Raw genomic sequence first — 22,281 nt, forward strand, 5'->3', positions numbered from 1 at the left:
ATAAGAAGCTATTGATTGAACAAAGAGACGAGAGTCACATAAGTGATGTTTTAGAGTTGCTCTAACCATGATGCATTACCACCACTACATCCACCTTCTCTCTCACACACACCACCAACCACCCTGCCAAAAGTCCATCTCCCAGGAGGTTTTATTGTCTGCAGGCCGTTCCCCATCACAATACGGCCGTGGTCTTTTTTCTCTCTTTGCTGCTGGCCGCGTCCTCAGCCATGTTCCTCCAGAAATTGGACCGCTGGGAATCGTATAGGGTCCATAATGGAGCCTCGTGAACTGATTGTTTGTTACGCCTCTCATCCTCTTTTTCTGCCCGCCTCTGAGATCGTTCCCTCTGCCTCTGTGGCGTCTTTTGTCTTTCTGTCCATTGCTTCACTTTCTCTCCCTCTATAGGCTGTTGTTTATCATCCAAACACACACACATGTAGACATACACAGTTTGTGCTAACGCCGTCTCACCCTGTGATCTCTCTCTCTCTCCAGTGTTGAAGTTGTTGAAAATGGCGACCGGGATGAGAGCTCTGCTAGACACGGTGGTCCAGGCTCTGCCTCAGGTAGGTGTCATCACACACAAACACACACACACACACACACACACACACACACACACACACACACACACACACAGACACACAGATGCCATCCCTCAGCACCGAGGACTTAATTCACATTTGTAGTATGATAAACGATCGGCGTCGATAGAAGCTCCCTGAGAATTCTGACTAACTGGAAGGCGGGTCATGACAGAATTTTTACCCCCAATGTTACGACACCTTGTTAACTTTACACTGTTCTACTCTCATTTATACGGGAAATATAAAGACCTCTGTGGCATTACTTTAAGATGTTTCATTCCCACTGTCGCTAATGAGACAAGAGCAGCTAAAAAGTTCTGCTCCCTTGGTTCACTAAAAGACTTATGTTCTGCAGCCTTTGCTCAGCGTTCCATATATCAAGGTTTTTGGAATTTCTGGAATACTGTGGTAGTTTTGAGAGCAGCGTTTCAACCGTGGGATTACACATTTGTATGCCTCTGTGCCGGCGAGAGCCGTCCCTCCGTCCGAAACATTCTTGTGAACACAATATCTCAGGATCACCTGGAGGGAATTTCTTCTAATTTGGCACAAACGTCCACTTGGACTCAAGGACCAACTGATTAGATTTTGGTGACCTAAAGTCAAAGATCAAGGTCACTGTGACCTAACAACACACATTTTAGGCCATAACTCAAGAATTAATTTACTAATTATGACAATTTCACACAAAAAGACATGGGAAAATGGCTAAAAACAGCATAGGTAAATAAATAGGTCAGAAATTAATAAACACTATGTACAAAAAAAGGCGGATTACTGGATGTTCTTTGTAAAAATGGAAGAGAGAGAGAGAGAAGTGAGGGCTTGTCAGCAAGTACAGCAGTCAACTATGACTTGTTGCAGCTTTTGTTTGAACATGTTGAGAGAGGTGAGAGCTGTTAGTTTGAGCGTGTTTTGTAGTGAGTTCCAGTCATTTGCAGCGGCAAAATGAAAGGAATTATGACCAAAGACAGTACGGACTTTTGGAATGATGAGCCTAATGAAGTCACTGGATCTTAAACGTCGATTGCTGTCGGAAATGTGCAGAAGATTTGAGAGGTAGCAAGGGGTCATTCCCAGAATTGATTTGTAGACTAAGAGCAGCCAGTGTTGTAACAGCCTGGTGTGAAGGGAGGGCCAAATGTCTAACAGGATAAAATTATGAAGTGATGACATTTTGGATGTAAACTGCAACTGGGAGTTGGTAATTCTGGTTTATTTATGCAATGTAACAGCTCTCACTGTGAACTGAGTAAATGTCACAGAGTTTCACAAACAGGGTTATTTATGGGAAAATGTCTTGTGGTTGTGGGAAATCATGGAACAGTCATGAAACTTTACACAAGTCCTTCCTCTACCAAGACGGCAGAATTTTTTTTGCTATTGTACGTTTTTGCAAACCACAGGATACGTTGAATGTCGACGTTTCTGAACCAAAAATACGTTTCATATCAACCTTGTATCACACTTGTTGCAGAAACGCACAATGCCTCGTGGTTAACGCTGTGAGACGATTGGTTAGGTTTAGGCAACAAAACTACTTGGTTAAGGTTAGAAAAAAGGTCATGGTTTGTGTTCAAATAATAATGTAACAACCATAACAACATAACAATTATCAATACATAACAACCGCCCTGAGCAGACTTTCTTACATAACAAGTGGAACAATGTTACGTAACAAGCATGAAATCAACATAGACTTTTGGTTAAACAAGAGACATAAACGGTGGTCTCCTGGGTGTGTTTGTTCACCTCACCTTAATGGACTTTCTCGCTTATTATACCACGTAACTTTCAATAACAGTCGCCCATTGTACTCCGTTACTTGCTTTGACCGAATGCATAAAGGTCCACATTCAGCGTATCCGTGGTTTGCATAAACGTAAGATGCCAAAAATTTTTACTGATGACTGGGCTGCCTTCCTTGTCCTTGGTGTTTTCTTGTCCCCTATCTCTGTGCTCTGACTGCCTCTGCAGCTGGACATCTCTCCATTAATATGACCTGTTGCTCAGTCCCTGTCTGGACTTCACTTTGTCTTTGCCTGCCTCCGTCAGTTCAGTTATTAATTAGTTGTGTTTCCTACACCTGAAGCAGAAACTGTATTTGATGATAGAGACAGATTAAGCATAGAGCAGCTAGTGGCAGAAAGGATTTTTCTCAGCTAAATGATGATGTGTCGTTGGCACATGTGGCTTGACAAATTGCCCAACTAATCAGTAGTGGCTTTGCATGTTATTAATAAACATCTGTCCAGCCAGAGATGACATACCCTTTTCCATTAATATGTACAAATGGTTGTGCATTTACTTGGTGTATTAAAGGACAAGGCTGGCGATGTTCTATCTTGTTTTGTTATTGTCAATAAATCCAATTAAAAGACCAACAATCCGTCAGTCCGTCACTGAAGATATGAATGTTTACGAATGGGTCACAAGTATATTCTTTTATTTATAAAATAATTTCAATCATTTCCGAACACACAAGGACATGGTTGTTTTTAGCAAACATCACTTTAACAGGAGTGAAACATGTATTCTATGGTCACTATTTTCACCTGCGGATTTGGTGTGCTTGATATTGTTTGTAGCAGCAGGACTGTGTGTGTGGGATCAACTCCAAATAAACTATAATACCCATGTTTAATATAATGAAGGAACATGTAAGCCAGTGTAATGGTGTGGCTCATCATTTTTGACTAGTTGTGCCCGTTCAGAGCGGGACGATTGCTGAAGAAGAGTTCAGTTATAACGTTAGTGTGTCCAGCAGCAAAGGTCAATGAACCGCAGCCTGTAAAGGCCCAGCCCGCTGTGGACGACATGCTGGACTCAGTCTGCAGAGCCCTGAAACCCTGCCGCTGCTGTTGCACAGAGCGCTATCGCTTCTTTATTCAGAGTTTATTAACACTGAACATGACATGTGTCCAAACTGCACCATTGCACGTCCTTGGGTCCCCGGCAATACGCCCACCAAGCCTGAAGTAGATTGAATGAACGGTTCTCAAGATATGTGAAGGACATACACACATGCTACAGTACATCTGAAGAAGCTATCCTTTCAGTAAATTCAAATACATACATACAGAGATTCCTTCCTTTATAGTTAGATTTAGGACAACATTGGAGCTTTGTGGCACACAGATCTGATTTTCAAAATAAGATTACAAGGTCACAGGACCAAAGTACGCAAACAAAGCTACTTCTTTGCTTTTTAAGATAAAAAGACATGTCATTATCCTCTGCATCTTCTTTGTGGTGTAATATATCTTTTTATATTTTCTACATATAAAAAGTAGTAAGTGAAGTTTTGTCTCTCTTTTCCTTTTACTAATATGAAGCTAAATCTTTATTTCTTTTTTTTTTAATGTGAAAAAATGCACTAATGGATCTGGACTGTCTGCCCTCTTTAAAACAGCCTCTTTATTAAAGGCATTTATAAAAGAGTGAGTCTGAACAGCCGGGAGTGGATTTACTTCTGCTGCTGTATCAACTCTGACTGGAGCCCCTGTGGGAGGACTTCTGTACACACACACATATTAACACAAATAAACACACTGAGGTAGAATTACAGTCACAGAAGTCTCCCCCGCTTCAGTCGTGCCTCAAACCAATCAATAGTCCCCTTTTCTCCCTGCACTTTAACTTGTTTTTTCTTTCCAGTCCCTGCTCTCTCATTTGGACAGATTTCATCGGTTTTGTTTTTGTGGTGGAAGCTCAGACCACAACAAAAATACACATCAAGCTAAGAGTGTGTCGCTGGAGTTGTGAACATTAGCACACATGATTTATTTATAGAATAAAATATAATAAAAATCTTGTGGTATCAAGGATGACTGCAAATTACCAGCTGTGTGTTTTGAAAAACAGTACAGTACCAGTCTAGCCAAAATATTTTTTTCCCTCAAGGATGCTGAAAACATTTTGTTTGTTCAGAATATTGTTTCAAACCAATACTCAACAGTTCTTTGTTTTCCCTTTTTCACAAAAATGTATTGTACAGTTTCTGTCGCATGCATTGTCGCATGCAACCTCCAGTTCTGAAAAGTGAAGCCGATGCTGAAGTGTCTTAAACCTGCATTCTCTCTAATAGCCAGCAGGGGGCGACTCCTCTGGTTGCAAAAAGAAGTCTGATTGTATAGAAGTCTATGAGAAAATGAGCCTACTTCTCACTTGATTTATTACCTCAGTAAACATTGTAAACATGAGTTTATGGTCTCAATCGCTAGTTTCAAGTCTTCTTCAATACAGTATGATGTTCATTTAATAAATTATGGTCCCATTTAGAGTCAGATAGACCATAAAGCAGGGGATGCTTTAGGGTGGGGCTACCTTGTGATTGACAGGTCGCTACCACAGCAGCATTGTCCGATCTGGGAGTTGTCCATGTTTTAGTCTTAGAACTTTAACCCTTTCACAGTGTGTTTTCAGTTTGTGAAGGTTAGTGCATTTGGTTGTACTTAGCTCCACCCTCTCCACTGTCACTTCTGGTTCCAAAAAAACAAGATGGCGACGGCCAAAATGCTTCAAAGTTCATGTCTAGAAGGTAAAGCACTAACTCTCGTGAGATGGTTAAGGATAGGCATTGACCTTGAATGGTTAAGGTAGTGATAGGTTGTCGGTCAGCGAGTTGGGGGTTACACTGGGTGACGACGCGGTGACTACGTCCACTTGTGATACAATCTATGATTGTTACCCTTTTACAGTAGAAAATAGACATACAGTATATACGGCTGTACTGTGAGCTTCCTGTTCTTGGAAATTAGATCTACCATAAAGGTTTTAACAATTGGACTGGGAGTAAGTCCAATGAGAACCTGCCACATTGGTGAGGCTTTGCTATGTACAATCATAAATGATGAGAAACATTTTAACACTGTGGTTTACCCATGGTCACCGGAACCATCCGTCCATCCGTTATCTTTAGCTTATCCAGGGCCGGGTCGCGGGGGCAGCAGGCTTAGCAGGGTTTCCCAACTCTTCCTGGGGGACCCCCGAGGCGTTCCCTGGCCAGACTAGATATATAATCCCTCCAACATGTTCTGGGTCTACTCCGGGGCCTCTTGCCAGTTGGACATACCCAGAAAACCTCTAAGGAGCATTCTGATCAGATGTCCGATCCACCTCAGCTGGCCTGTTTTGACGCGAAGGAGCAGCGACTCTACTCCAAGCTCCCTCCGGATGTCTGAGCTCCTCGCCCTATCTCTAAGGCTGAGCCCAGACACCCTACAAAAGATTCTCATTTCGGCCGTTCGTATCCACAATCTCTTTCATTCGGTCCCTACCCAAAGCTCATGGCCATAGGTGAGGATCGGAACGTATATGGACCGGTAATTTGAGAGCTTTGCCTTCCGGCTCTGCTCCCTTTTCACCACAACGGACCAGTACAATGCCCGCATTACTGTTGACACCTCACCAAACCTCCTGTCCATCTTCCGCTCCATTTTACCCTCACTCGTGAACAAGAACCCGAGACACTTGAACTCCCTCGCTTAAGGCAGTGACTCACTCCATCCACCGTTTCACCGAAACCTACTAATTGTATTTACATTATATATTTCCTTAAATTGGCTGCTTGTATAACACAGTGTGAGGATCCTCTTTCATCACAGATGCTGGTGTTGGACTTTGTTCTTTCGCTGCAGTTTGAGGTGGGTGTAATGACCTTCCGTGTGTCGGCGTGAAAACAAAAAAGTGTGGCGCAGATAACTGAGTCAAGGTTGCATTAGTCTGAGTAGAGAAAAGAACTCATTCAGTAAACAGTCTTAAAAGTTTGCAGATCAGTGCAGGTTTGCTCGCTATGGAAACCGAAAGGCATAAATATCAAAGTCCGCTCTAACTGTGTTTCTCAGCAGCTTCTGTTGCCTAGTTGCCGGCTCTAATACTTCCATAGCGTCCAACAATCTGTTTCTTATACCACAGCATCCCCATCCCCATGGTGTGCTTTCCCTCTCTGCTGGAGGGATCTAAAGACATCAGATGGGCTTACATTACATGCTACAAACCGCTTCAAGCCAAGTCACTGCTTTTAATATCCGCCAGGAAACATCAACATGCACAACTGGGGAGAGAAAGAACTCTATCCTCGAGCTTCGCCTCGAAATTTCCTAATTTCTCTCCTCCCTCTTTATTTCCTCCCTTTCTCCTTTTTTCCCCCTCTCCTCCAATAAAAACTATATGTCTCATCCTTTTTAATCCACTCTCTCAGTTTATTTGGCTATATAATGGAATTCTACAGTTCAACATGTTTTCAAAAGCACCTCATTGCCTTCCCCGTGAGGTGACTTAGCTAATGGCATTCTGCTTAGTGCCTGCTATAGCACCCCAGGGAGTCATTTACCCATTTGCATTGCATACGTATCACTATCTGGGAACGTTTTCTCTACACGCATGGATTCATGCCTGTTAAGAAGTCAGCTAGTAAAATACTCCCCAAACCGTGTAATAGAGTGATTATCCTTGATTTGAGGCAGGGAGGGCTCTTTGTTGTGGTTGCTCACATTGTGAGTGTGTGTGTGTGTGTGTACCTCAAGAGTTGCTGTTTGCTACTATTTCTTATTCAATGAAATATTTGCAGGATCCTGGATGTGTCTGTTTAGTTTCATGACATTTAAGCTCTAAAAACCTAAAGCAGCATTTCAAAAATGCAGGAGCATCTCTCACAAAGTAAGCCTGTTTTCATGTCATGCAAAACTAAGGCTTTCTGTACAGTATCCTGCCCATCCAGCTGGGTGGGAAACACAGGGAGAGATTCTTTATATATATATCTACTGTATTTATCTGACACACCATAAATCCAGCCCTGTCTCCAAAAAAATTACGTCCCCATACAAAACTGCATTGTTTCCACGGAAACGTATTTTGTTACGGATTACATTTGTTTCTGACGTACCGCAGACACGTCAGCAATGACACTCCGTGGAAGTCTGACAACTAAATGTCAATGTTCACTTGTTTTATTACACGGCTGTGAGGAATACTCAATTCTGATTGGTAAATCACAGCGTTCTGCGGTCTGTAATTTCTCTATAACAGACCGTTGCTAAGGGCGCAGCTCTGATGTCGGACTCTGGCGGACCTTTTTTTTTGTCAAAATATTGATTTCTTCAGTAAGTAGCCGTGTAATAAGCGGCGGGATAATGTACAGCTAGCGGGTCATTGTTGTGAAAGAATACCCTTGCCGCGTCGGGGTGCAGCATCTCCCTGTCGGGGATTCTTTCACAACAATGACCGGCTGGCTGTACATTATCCCTTACATAATTTATATCTGTAGCTTAAATAACTTAACCATGATGTTTTACTAAACCTAACCAAGAAGTTTTTTTTTTTTTCAATTTGCAACGTTAACCACGTTTAAAACTATAGGAAAACAATTTGTGACTGTAATCCGGGAGGAAATACTTTGCTCTTGAAAAGTAATTGAGAACGCAGTTTAGTTGTATGGGAATATAACGTTTTAGGGTTGCATGAATCGTTCATCAGCCTCACTGGTTGTAGTTTGTAACGTCTTCAATGAAACCTGCCTCTTGTCTCCTATTAGATCTTCAGAAAATTGCTGTTAACACTTTGAAAAGATGATAAACCCATGGGGGGAAATACTGGAATCTGTTTATTTTATAAGAAATTATGATTCTAGTATGTTGTTTTGTGTCAGAATGAAAATAAAAGATATATCATCTATACTCAACAATACCACAACATTTTATACAGGATGTTTCCTAAAATACTGGTTGTTATATTAGTCAGATAGGAGTGTCTGATGTGGTGTAGTTGCACAAACGTTTATTATTTAACTGCCACTTAAAGGTTACAGTGAGTACAGCAGTAGGAACGGAGGTACACCTGACTGAATACAGTAAAAACAACTATATGAGTTACTTCTGTTAATATAACGTGTGAATATTCCTTCTTGTGTGGCAGGTGGGAAACCTCGGTCTGCTCTTCATGTTGCTGTTCTTCATCTACGCAGCTCTGGGAGTGGAGCTGTTTGGAGAGCTGGGTAAGTCTGCTCTACCACCAACTTATTTCTGTTCTCATATACAGTCTACAGACTTATCTTAAACTTAGTAACATAGTAACCCTGAACGAGTTTAAAACTATGGTGAGTCCAGGATGTCTGGTTGCAAATGTTTTATCTGATCATTTTAATGTTACTCAAATCTACTGTATGTGCTTTTATGTTAAATGTTGAAACTCTGTGTTGCTGCTATTCTAGGCCAGGCCTTATAAAATAAATATTTGATCTCAATGGGACAAATCTGGTTAAATTACGAAACTTCCATTTTTAAGTAACGCCACTTCCGTAGCTATTTTAACCTAAACCTAACCAAGTACTTAGGTTGCCTAAACACCGCAGGGGCTCTCGCAGGCGCACCGATCACTCATGTTGATGGACATTCGTAGGAACACACGCGAAAAATAAGTAAATAACGTTTCGTAGGATATCATACAAGCCGTTGTATGGGGATACATTGCTGATCAAGTGATAAACACATTTTAATAACTTCCCAAAACAAGATTGTCCCCACTGTCACCAATTATCACAACACCATGTGTTCACATCAGCGTTGTGTTTGTTCAGTAGCCATCAGAGCTGCCCTTCTGCCAGGCTAAGCTGTCTTGTCTAAATTAGAGTTTAGCTTTCCAGTTTGTTTCTGACTGGTCAAATAAAGGAAAGTTCTCTGTAAAACAATGATATCCCCTGATTATCTTTGGACAATCAGAATGAAATGTAAATCACTTGTCTCTTTCTTCGTGATTAACCGTGGTAATTTCTAGAAATCTCTTAAATTGTACATCCTGGACAGAGACTGCTATCAGGCAAACAGATGCAATGGAGCCTGAAAATAGCTTTATCCTGCTCTCAACTGGAAGTGAAAATAAAGAAAAAGGACCTTGAGTCAAAATCAGCCGATGTGAAATTACAATCAATCAACCAAAGAATTAAAATAATCGTGTTCAATATGCTTATTCAAGGTTACAGGGACTTGATTTAGGGTTGTTTTCACTCCTCCTTGGCAAAAAAATATTCAATCTGACTGGATAACAAGTTCCCAAAATAGATCTGAAATCCTCTTCAACATACCATCCAAGGTCTGGTTGACTTTATATGTTTTTTTCCCTATGTCTTTGTCCATTTTGACTCTAATGCTTGAACTATTAAAGGCTGCAAATCAGTGTGTTCCTCTATCCGAATTGTGTTTGCTTTGTTCTGGCTCTTTGTAATGAAGCAGTATGAATGGACACAAACAACAAAACGAACCTTTTAGCAACTGTTTTAACCAACGAAACCAAGTCATGTTTCTCAGACAACCTTCATGAAAGGTTGACGTTACCATGGCTTCTCTCTCTTAAGCCTTTCTTTTCCCTCCTCTTCTTCTCGTCTCATCGTGTCTTCTCTCAGTGTGTAACGCTGACTACCCCTGTGAAGGAATGAGCCGACACGCCACCTTTGAAAACTTTGGAATGGCTTTCCTCACGCTCTTCCAGGTTTCCACCGGCGACAACTGGAATGGCATCATGAAGGTACTTTGGTTTACTGATGCAATAGTTCAATGACTTGTTCATATCACACTTACCTCTTGACTTTTGTCACTTGGACTGGGCTAAGCCAAGTTAAGCATAAGCTGTTCGGTTTTCACTTTCCTCACTTTCACCTGCGTTACAGACAGCACAGATGTTCTTAAATGAGGGTCAGTCAGAAAGGAGACAGAGATATTGTTTTTTTAAGCTGCCCAAATTATTTTAAACCAATCTCAGCACAGACAGAAGCAGAACAGTAATTGAAGGTCTTCAGTTCAGATCCCAGGACCAGAGGATATTTATGTATGAAGGGGAGATGAGTAATGAGCGTGTCCTTGAGCAAAGACACAGTTGAAAATGTAAATGTGGCACTCAACAAAAAAACTTCCAAGGACGAATAAAGATTCTAAATTCACATTATTTGATCCACCTCTTCATTCTCGCATCTATCACCTCAATCAAGTCTCACTCTCTAATCACACACAAGTACCTCGAGCTCTTAAAATGTTATCAAAGCTCATATCTGAGAGACAGTAATCAGTGCTGATGAGGCTCTTATAGAGAGAGAGACTGACCGCGAGCTTTCAACAGGTCGGATTGTGAAAGTTTGACACCGTTACAAATTGCTCTCTTTTGTTGGACATAAAGGCTTTCCACTCATCAGATTGTTCTCTTAAAATAATATTCAGATTCTTGTAAAACAAACACACTTGTCGCTCTGAACGGAGTCGTAATCATTGCTTTCTTTTACTCTTTTAGTAGTTCTGAAAGATTAATAATTGATTAGTCGTTGGGCAGAATTTGAATTCAATGTGAGGATTTCCTGTTTTTTTTAATAAGCCAGCACTTTTTTTTATCAACTTTTGATGATAATAAATGTGCTCTATGAATTAACTAAACTTGAAACTTTTTCATGGACATTTTGACTTGTCAAAGTAGGACCAGCACACGTGTAAATATTAAAACTAATGATGGCTGAATTCCATTTAACTACTTCGTTTTCAGGGTTCTGCTGGCTCGCCGCCATGTCTGACGCCGCATTCACACTGGAGGTGAAAGCGCCGCTAAGCACCGGGATTTTTGGAGAAACGCTGCATGTAAACCAATTCGGCTGTTCACACAGGAGCTCCGCGGCCGGGTTGCGATCTGCAACAGTAGTTTCAGCTTCTGGTCTATTTTCTCCGTGTGCAACAAGCCAATTTGGCAAGAAAAAATGCTGATAATCTACTATAAGCAATATAAATGATATATTATGTACATGATTTGATTCTGCTTTATGATAAAATATGCTCTGTGCTCCTCTCCCCTGCTGTTCTCCCAAGCAATTTGAAGATGTCGTCGCGGGCAATGGTAAATTAAAATAGGTCTTTTTCAATATTTCCTGACATTTCATGGACCAAATGATTATTAATCATTTAATCAGAAAAATAATTGGCTTATTAAATCAATCAATCAATCAAACTTTATTTATATAGCACCTTTCAAACAAGTCAAATACCATTCAAAGTGCTGGACAGACGATTGACAAAAATGTTAAAAATGGATTTAGAGACTAATGCACACCAAAACAACAAATATAAAAGTTCATTGAATAAGAAAGCAATAAAAGATGGGTATTTAAGGTGATAAAAGATAAATAAAATACAAGGAATTAAAAATAAATAAATATAAATTATGAAACTTCACAAAATAAGCTGATTGTATTAAAATAATAAAATATATAAAAATTGTAATACAATACAATAAAATAAAAGAGATAATAATGATCAGCAATAAAATGTTGATTAAATAAAATAGAGTAAAATAAACACTATAATGATGATGATTAATAAAATAAGTATAAAAAATAAAAAACATAAAATTATAAAATTATAAAATTATAAAACACTACATAAAAGCCAGACTAAATAGATGGGTTTTTACTTTACGTTTAAAAATATCAATATTTTCAGCTCGTCTCAGTTCCTCTGGAAGGTTGTTCCAGCGGCTGGGAGTGTAATTGCTGAAAGCAGCATCATCAAAGGTAAAGGGTTAAAGATACTCTGTGGACTTTTAGATAACTAGTAGTTATGTTTGTATCGTGCACTCACGTGAGGCAGAAGCAGGGAAGAAGAAGGCCCCGAGTGCACAAACTCTCTTCACAAACTCCTCTTCACCTAACTGACCTTCTCTCTGTACTTCCTGTTTCCTGAAGTCTTACTCTTCTTCCATTTTGTCCAGCCATCGTTCCTTTTCCCTTCCTCACCCTGAACTCTCCCTGTACTCCTCCACCTCACCAGGACACACTGAGGGAGTGCCCACCGGGTCATCCGGCCACCGACTACGGCTGCAACACCGGACTGCAGTTCATCTCCCCGATGTACTTCGTCTCCTTCGTGCTCACGGCTCAGTTTGTTCTGATCAACGTGGTGGTGGCCGTGCTCATGAAGCATCTGGACGACTCCAACAAGGAGGCGCAGGAGGACGCCGAGATGGACGCCGAGATCGAGCTGGAGCTAGCCCAGGGAGGCCTCTGCTGCATGATGGGGGGCATCGGTGCAATCGCCGGGGCCTCAGGCGCCGCCGCGGGCGGGTCCGGCGTGGGCGGAGGAGCGTCTGGTGCGATTACAGTCGGGACGGTCGTGGGTCCAAGTGGCGGGGTGATGGCGCCACTACGAGATGGAGGAGGAGGAGGCGGTGCGGCTCATGAGGGGCACACGCACCCTCGATGTCGGCTCTACTCTCCGGCTCAGGTGAGTTTCACATTCACAGAGAATAATCTGATGCTTCTTTCACCAACGCAGATAAGAGCCATAATTTGCCCAATGATGCCAAAAACATACTGCCACTTTAACAGATGATGATTATTATCTAAATAGACATCTCTCCAAGACAGCGCTACATTTTTCAACAACAAATTTAATCCAACATTAACCAGGAGGTTGAGACCATTCTTGGCCTGCAAATCACCAAATCAGTTCTTATAAGGCTATTGACTGTTGCCTGCATTCATTTGAATACATCTGTTAGCAAGCAACAATATCCAGGCTTTCCCTTTTTAAGACTGAGCAGCATTGACAAAACAGAGCAGCATTTGAAATGTTGCGCACACTGATTGATTTGCCTTTAATTTGGACAATTAGAGGCTGCAAATCATTCGATCCCTTTGTCCCCTTGGAAGCTTGCTGTCCTTGAGCTGAGAGACACCTGATCCAGCTGCATGCTGCTGGTTTACATCCAAAGCCAGGGCCAGTTCTCACCAGAAGCTGGTGGTGTTGGATCACGAGTTGATGAGCTGATGAGGCTCTGAGACTGCTGAGCTCCTAACTGCAATACACCCTGACAGAATTCAGATAGCTGTGCCAAGCGGATGAGTCATCGGCCACTGAACATCACATTCAACAATATAATCACAAGATCACCAATCTAATCACTGACAGCACTGATGCATATTATGAGTTACAGTGTATAGTGCCACTTCAGTGATAGTCACAGCCTGAGAAGTGTTGTTTTGTCCCTCGAGAGTTTGATCTAATGCAACAAGAGACACTGCTGTCTCACCAAAAGTGTGGAATGGTTAATCGATCAAGAAAATAATCGTTAGTTGCAGCCCTACTGAGAACAAAACATGGGGCCTCGTGCAAGAACTAAGTGGGTGACGCTTTGTTAGCCTCTGTATTTCGTGGTCCCCTAACACTGCTATAGACACTGCATCTGTTCTGTTTGTGCCTGCTGATTTCAGAAAGCAGGACTTGAAGCTCTGCCGTGTCAAATTCTTCTTCTTACATGTTGGTAAAATTTCAGTGAATGAACCGAAGCGGGACATGTAGCTTTATATAGCAATTCAGGGGCGTCGATTATGCAAATAGTCTAATCTCTATAGCATGTACCTCCTCATTTAGAAGCGGTATTCATCAGGTTGAAAGAAGTTCATGCCAAGTTTGTGCAGTTAAGACAGTTTGGTGAATCCGACATGGAACATTAGTACGAATAAACCTCGAGACAAAACCTCAAAATGCAAAGAAAGTATTAAGATATAAGCATACAAAAATCATCTTCCATGAGGCCCAGTAAGTGAGTTGAAAGAGGATGAGGAGGGATGTAAATACTGAAATATCAGTAAGTTAGAAACTATGGCCCCGACCATGGCTCTGAAATATCAGTAAGTTAGAATCTATGGCCCCGACCATGGCTCTGAAATATCAGTAAGTTAGAAACTATGGCCCCGACCACGGCTCTGAAATATCAGTAAGTTAGAATCTAAGGCCCCGACCATGGCTCTGAAATATCAGTAAATTAGAATCTAAGGCTTCGACCATGGCTCTGAAATATCAGTAAGTTAGAATCTATGGCCCCGACCATGGCTCTGAAATATCAGTAAGTTAGAATCTATGGTCCCGACCATGGCTCTGAAATATCAGTAAGATAGAATCTATGGCCCCGACCATGGCTAGATAGATAGATAGATATTCTTATTCATGAAATACCGCTGCCCTACTTGTGCAATTACAAGGTAACACACACATACATTTGCAGAGGACCCACATGCACATACACACACACACACACGCACACACACACACACAAACGTGTGCAAGGATATTAAACGGCCGCTGTCTCCGCCGTTCTAAAAATACCATGAGAGGCGGCCGTGGAGGTGGTGGCTCTCATTCTTCAGCTCCCTGATTGCTGCAGCTCTAACAGCAAGTCAGTACAAGCTACATCTATAATCACACTCACACACAATTATAGCACCTGCAGATGAGAACAGGTAGTTTCAGAGGAAGCTGAGGCACAGAGAGAAAGAAACAAGTAAATAAACAAACAGAGACAGAAACAAAGGAGAGGTGTGTGTGGGAGGGAGAGGGGGGGGGGCAAGAGAAATCAGGAAATGGAGAAAATAGAACAAATCTAAATTTAAATCGAGAGCAACAAAAGGAGAGAAAGAAAAAAGTGAATGGTTGGTACTTTGGAAAGATGGTTGATGGCTGCAGCAAGTGAATGAATGAGTGAGTGACTAACTGTGTTTGACTCTTTGAATGACTGACTGCCTCGATGCAACTTACTGATTGTGGGGAGTGACTAAAGGTGTGTTTGCACCGGTGGAGTGTTTACTCCTTAACTTGAATGTGTTTGGGCAGGTGACAGCAGTGTCACGTAAACTGCAAGGTGGCTCATTAGAAGTGACCCCGTAAACACAAACACTGATTAGTGGAAGTAGAAGGAGCTCGCTGTTGGCATCTGATTGCCAGCTGTGCCTTATGCCATAGAGAGCCACAGCAACAAAGAGGCCGTCTGGACTAATGCTGCGCTTGATATTATTTCTTAATCGGATAAAGTTACAGTGCAGTACGTTAATACAGTTTATCTTTCATGTTAAAGCTGGAAACAGGCCGTTATTATAGAAACTAGAAACCCAAACATCACCACCAACATGCACAGAAAGGAACACATATTGGAAATGGAAGAAACTCTGCAATTTCAGCACAAAAAGGCCACCCGATTCGACTATTATCAGGCCATTAAATAGGTGTTATCAGTCGCTATAAGCACCATAGATGTGGGTCATTAGGAGCCTGCTATGCCTACTACGTTGTAAAAGTGAAAGTGAAACATAAAAACAACACGTTCTAACACATTGTAAAAGTGAAAATGTTAACAGAACATTGACATATTATCGCCTTTAAGTTGATGTCTTCTTAGCAAACACCTTCAGCAGATATAAAGCAACATCAGCATTCATTTTGAGACCTGTCTGTGTCCACCTGATGAATGTTGGTGCAATATTCTCTCTCTTTTAGCTCTGTCTGAGAAATATCTGGCTCTTTAGCAGCTAAATGATCCACTATGTTCACCAGCTCGTCGCTGACTTTATCTGTCTGACTTTGGGCAGTTATCAGAGCTGCCTCCAAGTGGCTAAAAAATGAATTACCGCCACACTCTGTATGATTGTATCTCCCTATCAACAACCCCATCTGGACCCGACTGAAATAGACCAACTTTGTTCGATCAGTTGTAATAACTATAATCTGCCCAACAACCGTAATGTGTGTACACCCTGGATGCTGAATTTATCTGGACTCAAGTCTGATTTTGTTTTTCCATTAAGCCCTGATTAGTTTGAAACTGTGCAGAGTGAACATAATGAACCTAAGTTGTACTTTGGTTCAAACCAAAGAAAATGAATATCGTCATCTATCTTAAAGAGTGACAGTGACTCGGTGGGAGAGAGAGAAGAGGGAGGAGAGGCCGAGGAAGGGTTACACAGGGAGGTTGTGAGTGGGTGGCGGGCTCCGCCACAGTCTCATTGTGCTCATAGCTCATTGTCTGTCAGCCTAATGGTATTTTTAACCAGAAGAGGAGTAAAAGGAGAGATGAGACAGAGGAATCTTTCTACATGCACTGTACTTTAAATCTCTACTCCGATTAGCCAGCAAATGGCTTTGTCATAATAAAGGCACAGTGTTCCGCCCTGTTTTTATCTGCTTTCACGTCGAGATTTAGATTTGTTTTCTAAAGAACTCTTGTCAGATAAAACAACAAACATGAAGGAAAATAAGTATACAGAAGAAAAACACAGCCAGTGACACAAATAATAGCGATGTAAAACTTTGTATACATAAACGCCAGGAACCAAGCATGATGGATGACATTTTAATAGCTTCTTATTTATTCTGTCACAAAATCTGGTAACACTTTATAATAACCAACATTTATAAATGGTAAATTGATAATTCATTAAACTCAAAGTGAATAGTTTTATTTTATAGTTTTATTAACAAATAGTGTTTACTCTTTGTTAGTAATGTCAATATATGTAATATAATATTAAAATTATATAATAATGTATGTTATTTTAACAGTTTATTGTTGCACACATTATAACATGTTATATATTATATATAAGTATTTGTTAATTACAATATGATGTGTTAACCTTTAACACATTGTTTGTAAATCATCTATAAACATTACATAGATATTTGTAACACGTTGTAAATGGTTAATAATTGGTTTGTAAACCGTCTATAAATATTATTCGGATGGATATTATAAAGTTGCAACTGATGATTATAATATCTTGTTAAATGGTTAATAAATACTTTGTAAAGCATCTATAAACAATATTTACATATATAGTTAATGTTTTGTCAAAATTGATTTCATGTTCATCTATCTGTGTAATGTTTCTAAATGTTTTTAAAAGGTTTACAAATCATTTGGTAATTATTAACAAATACTTAATATAGTATATAATGTTATGTGTACGACAATAAACTGTTAATAGATATTGTACTAATATAATCAGAATGTATTTGTTAATGTCTCCTATTACACGACTGTGTTTAATACTTGATTCTGATTGGTCAATCACGGCGTTTTAAGGTCTGTTATTTTTTTATAACAGACCGTTGCTATGTATAACCGACCGTTGCTATGTATAACAGACTGTTGCTATGGGCAACCGTTGCTGATGTCGGACTCTGGAGGACAGCTTTTGTGTCAAATTATTGATTTCTTCAGTAAGTAGCCGTGTAATAAGCGGGATAATGTACAGCTAGCCATTCATTGTTGTGAAATAAACCCCGACAGGGCGATGCCGCAAACTGACGCGGAGCGGAGGGGTCTCTCATCGCCCTGAAGTTACACTTACACCATACTTATGCTATGATATAATTTATAAATTATTTCATATTTCACAGATTAATGATAAAATAACAAATTATAGCATCACTAATGATTAGTTAACATTAATTATCATTTCATTGTTTTAACAGTAAAATAACTATTAAGTTATTAATATTTATTAAAGTTATTAAAATATCAATTTACCATTTATATGTGATGGTTATTATAAAGTGTTATCTAAAATCCTTGAATATTCCTGTCACACATTCTTTGATTGAACGTTTAAAACCCCAGCCGTGTCAGGTTTGAATTATTTTGAAGTGTGATAACGAGGCAGTCGAGCACTTCACTCATATTTATTTCTCATCCCAGGGACAAATAACAAAAACAGATTGAAATCATAAACAACACGAGCTCAAACCAGCAGTAATCAGAGCCATAGATTTTATACCCTCATAAACACAGCTTCCTCATGGAAAAAAAGTGCACAAGTGGAGAGGGCAAACTACTCCACTTATTTCAGTCGTATTACTGTATGCATAGTCTGCAGTCACAGAATCTCTTTGCAAATAACTCGTTCGTTTTCTGGAGTTGCATTTAGGCTCCCTGTGGAGAATGTGAATTTCTTCCTTTTGTCTCTGCTGTATTATGCTAATAATGAAGATACGAGCTCAGGTGTAGAATCACAGACTCACCTTTAACTCCATACCTGCAGAACAGAAAACATCCATCCAAGATGTATAATGTAAAAGAAAGTGCAACATCTAGAATAAGTTGATTCTCAACAAAACATGCACTAAAGCCAGACCAATATTATTCACATCACTGTTGAATGATTCATGGGAACGTAATGACTCCAGCAGTAGATGATCATGGTGATTTGTGAACAAAACATTTAGATGAGGGGGAAAAAGGAAATCAAGTGTCATTAAGTGGACGCACGCTGGTTGTGATTAGTTGGCGCGAAGCTTGCAGTGCATTAGAGAATGAAAGTTAAAGACACCAAGAGAGAAAAACACTTTTTATAGAGTGGTAAATAATAGCTGCTTGGTCATTTTTAATTATAGTCGGCTTGATGGATGCAGTGGAGCCAGATTGTTCAGATTCAGTGGTGCAGGACACGTTTCAGCTCCATTTTGGGGATTTTTGGAACGGCCGCATAACGTCTCTCAAGTTTTTTTTTAGGCTTCAAGCTTCTTTTCATTCAACCTACAACTTCATGATTATACATGGGGCTCTGAGTGTTGTCAACATGCTTCTGAGTGCAGCCGTATTTTAATTCAAGATTCAATATGTTATTGCCATACCAACATGATTGATCTGGTATGTTTCCACCAGATCTGGAGACGGTTGGCGTCTCAATGCTTTCTATTCATTTCCCATAGAGAGCAGGAGAAGCATTCGCACATGGCGGGAGTGTTGCAGCAAGTATGGAGCGGGGTTGTGCTGTATGCAAATGAGCCCGTCTAGTGTGACGCGCCTGGCTCACGAAACTCTGACCAAGCTGTCAAACTAGGCGATATAGTGCTAATATGAAATTGGATTGTGAGTAACAGAGTCTACAGTAACATACAGTATCCTTATACAGCAGTTTGTATGATATCTTATGAAAAGTTATTCCTCCTTTTTTGTGCGTTGTCCAGCAACATGTGTCAATTTTCGCTTGTTACATGCATACAGTCTTTTCAAAATAAACTTCCGTCTTCACAGGAAACAACTTGGTTAGGTTTAGGCAACAAAACAACTTGGTTAGGTTTAGGCAACAAAACTCCTTGGTTAGGTTTAGGAAACAAAACAACTTGGTTAGGTTTAGGCAACAAAACTCCTTGGTTAGGTTTAGGCAACAAAACAACTTGGTTAGGTTTAGGAAACAAAACAACTTGGTTAGGTTTAGGCAACAAAACAACTTGGTTAGGTTTAGGAAAAGATGGTGGTTTGGGTTAAGATAACTACAGAAGTGGTGTTGCTTCAGTACAGAAGTTACGTGACAAATAAATCAACGTTGACTTCTGGTTTCACACGGGACACGAACAGCGGTCTACTGGGTGATAGTCTGGTCTTTTTGAGCCCACCCATCCAGCCCGACCTCCTCCCTACGCGGCGTTTGTCGCTCTTTATACTTCCTGGTTCATGATTAAGTTGATTAAATAGGAATTGATTTTTCTGGGATATACATAAAAATTACAGTGCTTTACTTTTTGTAGGTATGGCTAGAAAACGTTGTATGAGAACAGCCTGAGCAGAAAACCAGGGACCGATCGGGTGCATTCCATGATAGGGTACGTCACCAGTGGGAGGCAGCCAGTTGAGTGGAGCAGCGAGTCCACTGGTGTCCTCACCGGATCTGGTGGAAAGGTAGCGTTAGTGAGCTTAATTAAGCAAAGACAGAGAAAGACAAAAATAGCAAAGCCACTGACTCATAAAGCACATAATACATTAAACAGAGGATAAAACAGATGTGATATCCATACCCATAAAATAATCATAAAAGCATCAAACAAATCCAACACATAAGAACATCATAGATAAAACACTGGCACCTGAAGGAAAACTGGCAGCAACAATAAACGACCCACTAGATAAAGAGCTTTATCTAGCTCTATTATTTAACCTGCTGAGTGGCCTGCAGTGCTGTTTGTAGTGTTAAAGAGGTGGACAGCTTCAGGATATATGTTCTGGTGTTGATGCTTCTAGTCTTTTGTGAGAAGGAAGGAGATTAAAACGGTTGTTAGCCAGGTGAGAGGGGTCCTTTAGAGCTTTAAGGCTCCTCTCTTCTAGATTTCCCTCTAGGAGGTGGGACGTCACATCCAATGATTCTGGGTGCAGTACGCACCACTTTGTCCAGCTGTCTTTTGTCCTCAGCTGACATGCTGCCAAACCGCACAGTTATTACTCACAGTAGGTAAGGATGCTCTCCACTGTTGCTCTATAAAGCTGCACCAAACCATCCCTGGATATCCCTCCTTTTACTTTTTTCAATTGTCTTGAAAAGAGAAGTCTCTGGTGTGCTTTTGGCTGAGCGGATTCTGTGTCGACGACACTGACGGACGACTGCAGCTGCTGCTTCTGTGCTGCTGGCACGCTGCTGTCCCTGTGTGTCCGGAGCAGACAAAGTGTTAACCACAACGAGCGGCACAGAAATGAAGCAAAGTCGGCAAGCTAGATCAAGCAGAAGATAATTCCAACATGTTATTCCCATGGCCTATAGGGAAGTGAGCTTTATTTATATAGTGTTCTCACTTCTGAAACAGAAAATCTACTCAGAACATTCCCCTTGGTTCTCTCAGTGTCATCTGTAACATCTCTCCCAATTCACTGTCTATGGAGTGGTCCAATGTGGTAACATCCAGTTCTGAAAAGTGAAGCCAATGCGGTAGTACCTTAAACCTGCATTCTCTCTAACAGCCAGCAGGGGGCGACTCCTCTGGTTGCTAAAAGAAGTCTGATTGTATAGAAGTCTATGAGAAAATGAGTCTACTTCTCACTTGATTTATTACCTCAGTAAACATTGTAAACATGAGTTTATGGTCTCAATCGATAGTTTCAAATCTTCTTCAATACAGCATGATGTTCATTTAGTAGATTATGGTCCCATTTAGAGTCAGATAGACCATAAAGCAGGGGATGCTTTAGGGAGGGGCTACCTTGTGATTGACAGGTCGCGACTACGGCGTTGTCCGGTCTGAGAGTTGTCCGTGTTTTTGTCCCTTTCACTGCCCCCCGAAGCCTGTGAAACTTTATTTTTCGGTGCATAATAATTGAATTTATTGTAATTTTAGTCGTATATTGTTTTTCTTGGAAATTTTATAATATGTCTGAGGAAAATGTTGATATTCCCAACGACCTCATCTTTTTCCTCTGTCATTATGATTACTAGCTTGCTAAATCGTTAATCTCTGTGTCTTCTAGATGCCGACAGTAACGTTAATATTCTGTGTTCTTCACGACTTAACCACTTGAACGCCACGCATGTTGTGTACATGACTTCCCATGTTGTAAACACAAGCTCACGAGTTTCAGTTGAAGGCATCATTAGCTCCACCCTCTCGTGTCCATTGTGGTTGCAAATAACCAAGATGGCGATAGCAAAACTCAAAGCTTCAAAAACGGCAGTTCACAAACCAACAGGTGGCGTCATGGTGACTAGGTCCACTTCTTCTTATGTACAGTTCAACAATTTGAGTTTTAGCACTCCAGTTTTTGGATTTGGGAAGAGAGATGATAATTTTTACCAATATTTTTTGTACTGACGTAGACCGTAGAATGACATGCATGAATTTTGAAAATGGGTGTAGTTCGCTGCTACAATCACACAACCCACTCACTACAACATATCCAATGCACTCTTTTCATGATGACGGTGTACGTAAGCTGTCAGTGTTCTTCATGCCACAGTAACTTGCTGCTACTGCGGCTGTTCATGTAGCATTAATAACCTCCACCCAGCATCCACCTGTCGGCTCTGAGTGTACTGCAGGTTATTAGCGTCATCACTCCCCACTCTCTGCTGCGCCAAGTGACAAAGTCAGAGAGCTGGACACTAAATATCAGCTCTACATTTTCTACC

At 40.7% G+C, this 22,281-nt stretch overlaps 1 protein-coding gene across 1 annotated transcript in view; it reads left to right on the top strand.

Annotated features, from left to right (window-relative positions):
* Nucleotides 1–22,281, top strand: part of LOC141765075 (voltage-dependent T-type calcium channel subunit alpha-1I-like) — a 166,557-nt gene that overhangs the window by 123,941 nt on the left and 20,335 nt on the right. The window contains exons 28-31 of the mRNA XM_074630929.1: nt 499–569; nt 8,505–8,583; nt 9,988–10,109; nt 12,386–12,838. Of these exons, the coding sequence (XP_074487030.1) occupies nt 499–569; nt 8,505–8,583; nt 9,988–10,109; nt 12,386–12,838 (725 nt within the window). The remainder of the gene's footprint in view (nt 1–498; nt 570–8,504; nt 8,584–9,987; nt 10,110–12,385; nt 12,839–22,281) is intronic.

Source organism: Sebastes fasciatus, chromosome 3, assembly GCF_043250625.1.
Source record: "Sebastes fasciatus isolate fSebFas1 chromosome 3, fSebFas1.pri, whole genome shotgun sequence".
Lineage (NCBI taxonomy): Eukaryota > Metazoa > Chordata > Actinopteri > Perciformes > Sebastidae > Sebastes > Sebastes fasciatus.